At 36.8% G+C, this 12083-nt stretch overlaps 1 protein-coding gene across 1 annotated transcript in view; it reads right to left on the bottom strand.

Annotated features, from left to right (window-relative positions):
- Positions 1–12083, bottom strand: part of GRIN3A (glutamate ionotropic receptor NMDA type subunit 3A) — a 599512-nt gene that overhangs the window by 89351 nt on the left and 498078 nt on the right. Inside the window, exon 6 of the mRNA XM_077475268.1 lies at positions 10955–11106. Coding sequence (XP_077331394.1) covers positions 10955–11106 — 152 coding nt within the window. The remainder of the gene's footprint in view (positions 1–10954; positions 11107–12083) is intronic.

Here is a 12083-nt window from a genome sequence, read left to right as displayed (position 1 = left end):
TGGACGGGAAGGGGGGAAAGTGCATTGTATTGAAGTGGTTAATCTGCTATAAGGAAAAATGATTTTATTTTTTTTATTAGGGATACACTTTAATTTTCCACTAACGCTATATACTAATTTAGCATGATATTGGTATAACAGAAATTCATATGATTGCTATAATACTAACTGTAAGCTTTTAATTATTGGTTTCTGAAAACTTCTTGATACATGATATTATGAAGGCCCCCCCCCCCCCATTATGCATATCATCCTTAAAAAAGATCTACTTAATAGTAAATAAAACAATCCTCCAAAATGTTATGTTTGATTGGATTAAAAATAGATCTAGATGTATCCACTAACCAATACTAACATATTATAGAAAGCAAAAGACTTGGAATTATTTTTTTATATTTTTCATCTAAGATTACAGGAGACAGAGCCTAAAATATCTTTCAAAGGATACACATACATACTGAAATACAGGTGTTCCTTAACTTAGCAAAATACATTTTCCAGAGAGCTAAGCGACTATGGTGAAAACTCACTTTGCTATGAATATCCAATCACAAGCAAAGGAAATAAAAAATATAGCTTTTTTGCTTGCATTTGGTTGTAAATATTTGTCATTGGTAAATCAACCCAATTTTGTCTTCTTCTAACTATTTTAATATATGTTGTTCCTGCATACATTTAAAAAATTTAATTTTTTAAGGCTTTAACAACCATGTAATATAGATGCACGCTATGTAAATATACGATTATTACTATTATTATTATTACCAAGCGCAGATTTTTAAAGGAAACATAGGTCTCCTTTTCTTTTTATAAAACTCTAATAATACATATACATAACCATAATGATTTTTGAAGTAAATATATAGTTGTGCGTGTCAATTTACAATCATATGCGCAATATAATATTGCAGGATTTTACATTTCTCTATGGGAATTGAAGGCAATTAGGCAGCAAAGCACATATGTTTTCCCGATCCTTCTTATATGCCCATCTAAAGTGGACTTAGGAGCCTGCAGTTATGACTTATATCTTAGCGTGACATTTTATTGCCCTACTCCAGAGAAAAACAATACAAAATATGATGTCATGAGGGATTAGTGTGAGACAGATTCTACTTAGCCATAAATAAATGAAAACAAACCATTTCTATAATCTATTACTTATGAATTACCATCCTTCATCATACAACTGTACAGCAGTGATAGTTTGAAACACATCCTACGTACAGCTATTTATAAAATATACCCTTACTCTTTAAATCTAGTAATCCATTTTCATTTTTCTGTTTCCTTAAGGAAATTAGACTTACATTTGCAGAAGTCTCTATTTATCATAGTTAGGGGGATTCTAATATAGATTTGAGATATTAAAGTATTTCATTATTATGTAAAGCACATGCTATATAACATTTGAGCCTTGCAGAACAGATCTTCTACTGTCTTTAAACTTGTTATAAGGAAATGTACTTTAAAATATCAAATTAAGCAGGTTGGTGAACTGATGAAGTGTACCTTCAAAACAATTTCCTCGGATTTAATCCATCTTTGTTACTGCATGACTAATCCTCGCACACTGAGCCGGAAGACAGACTGCATTTGTCTATCAAGTTCTCATGGGATATTACTTTTCATTATGAGAGACAGCTATGTCTTAAATTTTATTTATTTTTTTGAAATAGCACAACCATTTTAGATCTTCTTACCTACATCAAGTAGGAAAAAAAGATCAAACCCCAAGTATGTAAAAAAAATTGCATTGGGAGAAAAGATAAAATATAATATCTAGACCTCAGTGGAACCACAGGATTTGTAATTCTATCTAGTCCATTTCTCTTTGACCTAATTATGTGAAATTTCATCAAGTTCTCTACTGGTACTAGAAATGAGAGCACTGATTTATGATGCACATTAAACACTGGAGACTTAACTCTGTGGTAACTGCTCAAAGGTAAACTCTGATCAAGTATATAATTTTTCATGGTGGGGAGCTTTTAAAAAATATTTACAAACCCTTTTTTGTTTTCTGTACCTCTGCTTATTTTATGCGTTTATTGTTGGACAGAATAAATGTCTTGTTGCACAGCTTCTGATTAATGGAAAACTGCCTAAGACAAGGTTATTAAAAACCAAATAAAAGACGTAAAAGGTTTGTCTTAAAGAATTGTCTTTATACAATTTAGCAAAAATCAATTACTGATATTATAACACATTAAAGTTCTCTTTATTATTACAGGCTTAAAATGTTAATGCTGTAGATAATGAACCTAACTTCTACCCTATAAAATTAGTCTGAAAACAATATTTTTAATATTATATTATATTATATGTAATCTGATGGCTGAGGACAAATATCAGTTTTGTAGAACAAGAAAAGTTCTACTACTTAAGGCATCTAATTTTATATTGATAATTTTCTTGAATAAGGTGAAGGATAGAGGCCTGGAATGTATATGTATGATGTATTATATATCATTTACATAAGCATTATGCTACATTTGTGAGCTGAGACACCCACTAAATTTTAAATTGGATATTGCTGAATTGAACAACAATTTACACAAACTTTTTAAATTAATGAAGGTTTAATTTTTATTTTGAATAGTAAGGGTCTCTCAAGGAGGAAAATAATATATTAAAGAAGGGTTAAATTATGTTGCGAGCACAATCACCAAAAATGAAAGAAAATCACAAATTTTGAGTGGTCATCAGAACAAGAATAGAGGGGAATTCCTCCAATGACGACTCACAGGAAGTGAAGGGAAATCTCCCCAATGGGTTGCATATGGAAAAAAAAAAAAAAACATTTTAGTTTAGTTTAGTTTAGTTTATAAGGATCAAGAAGAATGGAACAATGGAACGCATAGGATAATAAAGTAGAGGGTGACTTTACTATATTAAAAATGAAATAAAACTTTTTTTCAAAAGAGCTAAAGTGAACTAAGACATTTTAAACACTTTAAAAAGATAGTATTAGAAGATATTGGGAATTAGAGGATCTACTTTTGATGAGACAAAACTTTACACACAGAGATCAACACACTGAAATACTTGCAGAGATAAAGGTAGAGGATAAAGGTGGAGGAGTTGTAATAATGAATTATGTTATGAGATAACTGGAGGATAAGGGTACATACAGTATATGGCATTGAAGAAAGATACTATGGTCAAGAATATAAAATTAGTAAGAAAAGTATTAAAGTAGGGTCAGGAGTTAGGTTTTAATTTTTGGAAAAGAAAAGGAATATTTAGAGATTAAGCACCCTAACACTAGACCTAGTTTCCAGCCTCTGGCGATGATAGCACAAGGGTGAATTGTGATGAGCTCAAGTTTTAATGATGCTTATGAGTAGTTTTCTTATTGATTCAAATGAAATGATTTTATGCTATTCAAGAAGAAGGTTTTGTTCCCTTTTTCATCAGAAAACATGTCTGTTTGAGCCAGAAGGAGGCTTTAAAAGTTGGAGCATCTGTGGTTGTTTTAAATATGACCAGGGTTCACTGACAAGAGCTTGGGAGACATGCTGCCATGGTGCTGGATGAACAGGCTGAAAAGTTGTGCTACAGGGAGAAAGATGATAGCTATCTTCTTTTCACAAGAGGTACTGTGATTTCAATTTATATAATGTGAAAAAAGCAGGATGAGAATTGCTGTTGCCTCTGAAAAACTACAATGTTAAGGATCCTGATCAGTTTATATGATTAGAACTTCACTGGAGGTTACCAATAAGAGTGTCTAAATCGAACTCCTTGAAGTGGTACTAAGCAAAAACGGATTTCTGAAATACTTTGTATCTTTTATATTAAACGTTTCATAACAGCTAAAGTACAAGCATGGAGTAGGGAAAAGCTAAATATTTTGTAACATGATTGCTTGGTCACTAAATAATGGTCAAAGTGGTGGACTGAGTCACAGTCTGTACGTTTCTATGTAATAGTAACTTCCTATGAAGTATATGTTGTCTTGTTAAATGCGGACTGTGGGAACTATATAAAGTGAAACATTTCTAAACTATATTGTTTTATAATCTTTTCCCCAAAAAATATAAAATAAAAAAAGCATATTAAAAAGTAAAACAATATTACAACACAAGGCAACTTGCTAGAATTTTAGGAGTTAAAGGAAGAAAAAATAGTAAAACCACTTAAGGGAATGAAAACCTTAGTGTGCATATGGCAATCTTGTAAATGCCCAAGTAGAATTATACTATACTGGCTGTGTCTAATTAGCAGAATGTCCCTGGACACCTCTTTGCCCTTGTTGGGAAGGAAACGTATCACTGTTTTTACTATTATACCTTTCAGCAACAGTGACTGCTTACATAACAGTGACTGCATATGTTACAGAATTATATTTACTATATTGTTAATAATTTAACTTGTGTAATTTTGAATATAATCATATATACCGGTGTACAGTATATATATATATATATATATATATATATATATATACACAGTGGAGATGGAAAGTATTCAGACCCCTTTAACATTTTCACTCTTTGTTATATTGCAGCCATTTGCTAAAATCATTTAAGTTCATTTTTTTCCTCATTAATGTACACACAGCGCCCCATTTTGACAGAAAAACACAGAATTGTTGACATTTTTGCAGATTTATTAAAAAAGAAAAACAGAAATATCTCATATATTTAACTCAGGTGCTGTCCATTTCTTCTGATCATCCTTGAGATGGTTCTACACCTTCATTTGAGTCCAGCTGTGTTTGATTATACTGATTGGACTTGATTAGGAAAGCCACACACCTGTCTATATAAGACCTTACAGCTCACAGTGCATGTCAGAGCAAATGAGAATCATGAGGTCAAAGTAACTGCCCGAAGAGCTCAGAGACAGAATTGTGGCAAGGCACAGATCTGGGCAAGGTTACAAAAAAATTCTGCTACACTTAAGGTTCCTAAGAGCACAGTGGCCTCCATAATCCTTAAATGGAAGACGTTTTGGGACGACCAGAACTCTTCCTAGAGCTGGCTGTCTGGCCAAACTGAGCTATCGGGGGGAGAAGAGTCTTGGTGAGGGAGGTAATGAAGAACCCAAAGATCACTGTGGCTGAGCTCCAGAGATGCAGTCGGGAGATGGGAGAAAGTTATAGAACGTCAACCATCACTGCAGCCCTCTACCAGTCGGGGATTTATGGCAGAGTGGCCAGACAGAAGCCTCTCCTTAGTGCAAGATACATGAAAGCCCACATGGAGTTTGCTAAAAAAGCAGCTAACCAGTAGCAGACCAAGATAGAACTTTGTGGCCTTAATTCTAAGCGGTATGTGTGGACAAAACCAGGCACTGCTCATGGGTGGGGCAGCATCATGCTGTGGGGGTGTTTCTCAGCTGCAGGGACAGGACAACTGGTTGCAATCAAGGGAATGATGAATGCGGCCAAGTACAGGGATACCCTGGATGAAGACCTTCTCCAGAGTGCTCAGGACCTCAGACTGGGCCGAAGGTTTACCTTCCAACAAGACAATGACCCTAAGCACACAGCTAAAATAATGAAGGAGTGGCTTCACAACAACTCTGTGGCTGTTCTTGAATGGTCCAGCCAGAGCCCTGACTTAAACCCAATTCAGCATCTCTGGAGAGACCTAAAAATGTTTGTCCACCAACGTTTACCGTCCAACCTGAGAGAACTGGAGAGGATCTGCAGAGGATCCCGAAATCCAGGTGTGAAAAACTTGTTGCATCTTTCCCCAAAAGACTCATGGCTGTATTAGATCAAAAGGGTGCTTCTACTAAATACTGAGCAAAGGGTCTGAATACTTAGGACCATGTGATATTTCAGTTTTTCTTTTTTAATAAACCTGCAAAAATGTCAACAATTCTGTGTTTGTCTGTCAATATGGGGTGCTGTATGTAAATTAATGAGGAAAAAGATTAACTTAAATGATTTTAGAAAATGGCTGCAAAATAACAAAGAGTTAAAAATTTAAGGGGGTCTGAGGGGAGCGTCTAGATATTACTGAGAAACGAAAGACTCCAAAGCTTGTAACATCCAACCTACAGCATAACTGAGTGGATGCCTTGGAGAATCCTTAGCTGAAGCTGATAGTCCACAGCATCAAGGAATGAATGTTGCATCTATACTGGACTATTCACCTAAAGCCATCTAGATTGATTGGACTGCTGTTTTTCTTTTTTGTCTCATATGTGATCCCCTGCATGAGTTTGGCCTCGTTAGCTATCCCGTTTTTTGGGATTTGAGTTGGTTCTTCCCGTCCATTCCATCGGGACCCCTGAGGAGTTGGAGTTTCATGGATGATACAGACTGCTCCTTCTTTGACCAGAGGATCCACGGCACTTCCAGTGGCGGATAGACCTGCGGGGATTCATCCATCTATTTATGCCCGTATGACCTTCGGTAAGAGTACCCATCTTCTTTTTACCTACCCAGATGTCACTGGTTTGAGATGTCTTCAAGCACTCTTTTTAGTCTTTACACCTTATGAAACACCACATTTTGTGTCCTACGTGGACTTCAAGGACTATTGTATTCACTTAAATATTTGGACTTTATTGGGTTTTTCTTTTTAAAGTGTTTGTTACACGTGTTCTCACAGCACTTTCTTCAGCACTACATTTTATTGTTTAGTTCTGTCACCTGGTATGGACTTAAAGGGGAAGCCCTACACTGATAAAACCGGGTCCATATCAGACCCTTATCCAAGCACGCCGCCCGGCCAGTCCGGAAAGGGGCCACATGCCTTCAACATGGGGGGGTGTTTTGGGGAAGGGGGGGCCCTGCGGACAATTTTGAGTCAAAACTTCTTTCTAAGTCCGCTGGACTTTTGGGAAAAGAAAGTCCACCGGAGCCCACACGGGCGGATTGTCCGCCGGATAGTCCGATCATGTGTACGGGGCATAAGACACACAGGCTGTTATGCTATAACAAGAGAATTACAAATGACAGCCTCTATGTTGTCATTTTATGAAGCCATATGTCAGTTAGGAAATAGGTAGCACTTCAAATTCACAAGTGTATCCTAAAATACTATTATTATTACTAAAGTGGTTGTAAAAGCTGAATACTTTTTAACCTTCATGCATTCTCAGCATGAAGGTAAAAAAATTTCACTATGTAGCTCTCCCCTAGACTCCCCCCCCCCCCAACACTTACCTGAACTTGATCCCTATCCAGTGATGTACACAAGAGCAGCTGCTGTCCCAGGTCTCTGCCATTGGCTCAATTATAGCCAGTGAGGAGGGAGTGGGGAGGTGGGGCCGAGCCTCCCTCTGTGTGTCTTATGGAGGGGGGCATGGGAGTGAGCATACACAAGTCCCCCTATAGCAAGTGGCTTGCTATGGGAGCACTAAGCAGGGAGAAAGAACCACAATCGCTGACAGTGACCCAAATAGAGGAGGATTGGGGCTGATTCGTGCAAAGCAATTGCATAGAGCAGGTAAATATAACAAGTTTGTTATTGAAAAAAACGGAGTCTTTTTATTACTTTAATAATAATAATTCCTCATTGTCTTGGATCATTTTTTTTCATTGTAATTATAGGAAAAAAGAATAATACAAAAAAAATGTGCTCTATTTGTATATTGTGTTTTGAGAAGAATATATATTGTATGCAGAGACTAGCAAGCAAGTTTGAAAAACTCTGATTCTGAGACCTACTCAGAAGTAGGCTATAGTTCTCATTTCTTACTGTGCATTCGAGTTAAGCTGAATGTACCTGGCTTGGGTTTGTGGGACATTTGCCAAACAGCTCAGAGGTTTTAAATACAATTTTGCAGGGAGTTGCAAAGTGAAACTTTAAGATGCCAGGTTCCTTAAAAAAAAAAACATGCCTTAGGGATGCCTGTGAAATATTGTTACTTACAATGTATACAATGTACTACAGCAAAACTGACATTTAGAAAGAAAAAAATGCAATCTAAATTGCAGGCAAATAACATTTCCCTGCCAGCTTTGTATTCTTTGCAAAAAAGGAAAAAAAAAAATACATGGGACCTCCCATGTAAGGGCACTGTTTTTTTTTTGGGGGGGGGGGGGTGTCCCATGGCATTTTTTTTTTTTTACAAAAAAGGTGGCAGTGAAATGTGGACCATCAGAAAATGCTTTTTTTTCTAAAATGTCACGTTTGCTGTGTAACTTTCTACAGCAATAATGAGAAAGTAAACCAAGAATAAAAAAATCATGGAATCTGCCAAAAATGCATCCTAGAACCATTATCCTTAATGATGGTCTGTTATTGACTTTAAAGGATATGTAGAAACACAAAAAAGGTCATGGGGTGCCCTCAAAATTAACACCAAACCCTCATGCAGCCTGACTGGCCAGGAGCATGCATTCCCTCCAAACCATGCAAGGCCACATGCTCTAAACATGGCAAGGGTACCTTGTCAGTGAAAACCATCTGGCAAAGCACCTTGTCCCAATGTTGATGAGTGCAAGGGCCTCTTCCCCACAATCCAGTTCAGTGGAGAGGGGGCAGGGCATCACCAACCACATCATCCACAGATGCATATCCTTATCAATCACGATGAATGGAACACTTGCTGAAAAAAAAAAAAAACACTGACCTGCTGACATGTCCACTTCTGATGAACACTCAAGATGAATGACAGATCCCAGTCTAACAGCTGGAAAGCAGGGATTTTGATGACCATGAATGGGCAGGGACCCCTCACTAGTTACTAGGAAGCTGGCAGTTATCTAACAACAAGCTTGAACAGGAAGCTGTCACAGTTAGCAGTGGTACTTGTATCTCTGATACAAGTTTACTACCAGCTGCAGTTCAAGTTTCAACTTAGTATAGGCAGATGCACACCCCATTTAGTTCAACTGTTCATCAAATGCTGAACAGGCAAAGTTCAAACCAAACTCAACATTCATCCGAACCTGAAGCTCATCCTTACTGTACAATAACCTATAATCACTAGTCATTCTAAGATTGGTCATAAGATATTATGCCCATGGTTCTCTGCCATTTAGGTGTCCGGTAGGGTGGGTCTTGTCCTTTACAGATTTCTTTCCCATTCTTTCTCTTTTCTATCTATTTAGGGGGGTTTACCATTTATGATACAGCAGATTCCCCTACTTTACATTTTATTGTATATCTATATGATGAAAGCTATCAAATACCTCTCCATTACATAATTTCACAGGCTCTAGAATCAAAAGTATTCATGATATAAGGTTGATATCTTTATTATACTTATTTCCCTTGTTGGAATTCTGTTGGTCATCTTGATGGATATTTCTTGGAACACTGTCATATGACTATGATTATGGTACATTTACCACTTTACTCCATTTTTGGATGTTTCATCCCACCATAGTTTGTCATTGAATGTGTTTTTTTTCTCTGTTCTTTTTCACAAACAAAAGGTTAATAAAGAGAAAGTAAAAAAAAAAGATTGGTCACTAATGAAAATGTGGTCATTTACAATCAGCTTATGGCTAGTGAAAAAAATCCACATGTTGACAATCTCTTTATTAGCAGATCATTGACTTCTGTATGCTTCTGTTGGGATGATTTCCAATAAGTGGTTGCAAGTTAATAAAATTTGTCAAAAAAAATAAATTAACAATAATGTGCTTGTGTATATAATAGAAAATTAACAGCAACAAAAAAATATTTTTTTTGTCTGGCACAATATAGAGTATGGGATTTCAGATCAGCTGTGTCCAGTCTTGCCACAAAGAATTAATCCAGCTCTGAGCAATCTTCATATCTTTTTTCAGTGAAATAAAACGGTCAAACTGTGAAATCTTTGTCCGTTCTTCCCCCTTGCTGTGATTGACAGGTTATTTACATATCTCGTGCACTAGCCTAAGACATGCATTTTTTTTTAATTCCCATCCCCACTCCTTTCTTTAGCAGCTTTGCAAGGATTGGCTGTTCCACACCTCAGGATGATTTGGCATGCTGAAGTCATGTGGGGACTTTTCTGGGTTTTGAATGGATGTTAGTGATCATAGCAGAAGTTCAGTGTAAGAAATACACAGGAGAAAATGCATGCTGATAAGGGGAGTGTAGAGGTGGGCAGGGAGTCTACTGACATCACAACTCCACCCGCTGAGCCCTGGAAAACAGACCCACCCAAAAAAGAAGCAGTTTTTTGGGTCTCATAGCAGACAGAGGGGAGACATTTGACAGATAAGTATACATGCAGGAGGCACGTGTATCCTTCTAGATAAATAATATTTCAGTAGTTTAGAAAGGATAAGAGTGGGTTTACATCCACTTTAATAAAATAAACACTAAAGAAAGTCCAAAGGTGCTCTTAAAAGTCCAATTCAGCAACACAAGCTGAATGAAGACACCAGATAATCAAATGAACGAACATCAAACTGAAATGTTTGTATGGAACAAATCCAAAATAATCCTACACCTTGTGAAGTCACCAACATTAAGATCAAGATGTGCTCTTACCACAAGTGATGGACCCTCTATTATGGAAGGTCAAACAGGCATTTGGATATCTCAGCTGTATCCATGGAAGATATGGTGCAGATGATGCATGTCTCAAAACAATCCAGACAGTCCAGCAATAACCAAAAAACAGTTTATTTTTTGCTTATTGCTGGGCTGTCTGGATGTTTTGAAATCAGTGCAGGAGGAACGGGTTCTGAGACTCACGTCATCTGCACGATATCTCCCATGGATACAGCTGAGATATACAAACACCTGTTTGACCTTCCATAATAAAGGGTCCAACACTTGTGGTAAGAGCACATCTTGACCTTAATGTTGGTGACGTCACAAGGTGGAGAATTCTTTTGGATTTGCTCCACACAAACACTTCAGTTTGATGTTCGTTCATCTGATTATCTGGTGTCTTCATTTAGCTTGTGTTGCTGAATTGTACTTTTTTTGGTGTTTATTTTATTAAGCGCAACTTTATATATTCCTTTCAAGTCATTAAAATTGTCCATATTCAAAACTTCTGTTGACCACAAGTAAGAAGCTTTAGCATTAACTGTACATACCTCCGTGACAGCAAAGCTTCGCTTTCCACAAGGCACCACTTTGTACCACTTGTCATGAAGTGTATCCATTAATCCACTTGATTTATACTGGCTGATTAATTCTGATATATTTGAAGTGAGAGGAGAGTTTGGAGGAAGACCAATCCCATAGCCTGAAAATATACATAAATATAATAAAATTGGATTTCCATAATTTTCATTTCATTATATGAATTGCATTATATGAATTACATTTCATTTTCAAATAGCTGTTACAGTGGACATGTAAACCTACTACAGACAGGGTTCCCAAACTTCTCCAAGTTATAACACATCACAATTAAAAATGTCTGTGACACACAGGAAATGTTTTGTAGGTTCTAGAATGAAATGAGTAGTACCCCAACAACCAGTAAACATTATTTCAAACAAATTTTTTTACTGTCTCTTGTTTTTTTCCTACAGTAGAGACCTAATAATACAGAAAACTGGCAGAAAAGTACTGCTTTATTACTGGGTTAGAGACGCATCGTATTTATTTTTTTTCAACTATTTTTAACAAATTATATATATTTTATTCTAGCAGTGCCAAAATATTAAAATGAGTGCACTGGTCCAAATCATTTGATTTTCAGGAGTTGGGCTTGGCCCCTTAGTTTCAGTAAAGGGAACTCTTCAGGCATCAGCCTAACAAGACATTTTGGACAATTTCATGCTCCTTTGTTGGAACAGTTTGGGGATGGCCCTTTCCTGTTCCAACACGACTGCTCATCAGTGCACAAAACAAGGTCCATAAAGACTTGGATAAGTGAGTTTGGGGTGAAGGAACTTGACTGGCCTACACAGGGCCCTGACCTCAACCTGATAGAACACCTTTGGGATGGATTAGAGTGTAGACTGCAAGCCAGGTCTTCTCATCCAACAGTAGTGTATGACCTCACAAATGCGCTTCTGGAAGAATGTCAAACATTCCCACAGACACACTCCTAAACCTTGTGGACAGTCTTCCCAAAAGAGTTGAAGCTGTTATAGCTGACTGGATGCCATTAAAGTTCATGTGTGCGTAAAGGCAGGTTTTACAATACTTTTCACAATGTAGTGTATATAGGATTGCTAAGGCATTTGGTGCACAAAATGGATTAATATATAT

Source organism: Lithobates pipiens, unplaced genomic scaffold (genome assembly GCF_037356315.1).
Source record: "Lithobates pipiens isolate NorthernLeopardFrog02 unplaced genomic scaffold, aLitPip1_a1.2 Scaffold_13, whole genome shotgun sequence".
Taxonomy (NCBI): Eukaryota; Metazoa; Chordata; class Amphibia; order Anura; family Ranidae; genus Lithobates; species Lithobates pipiens.
The sequence above is the reverse complement of the archived record's forward strand: the minus strand, read 5'-3'. Positions and strand labels throughout refer to the sequence as shown.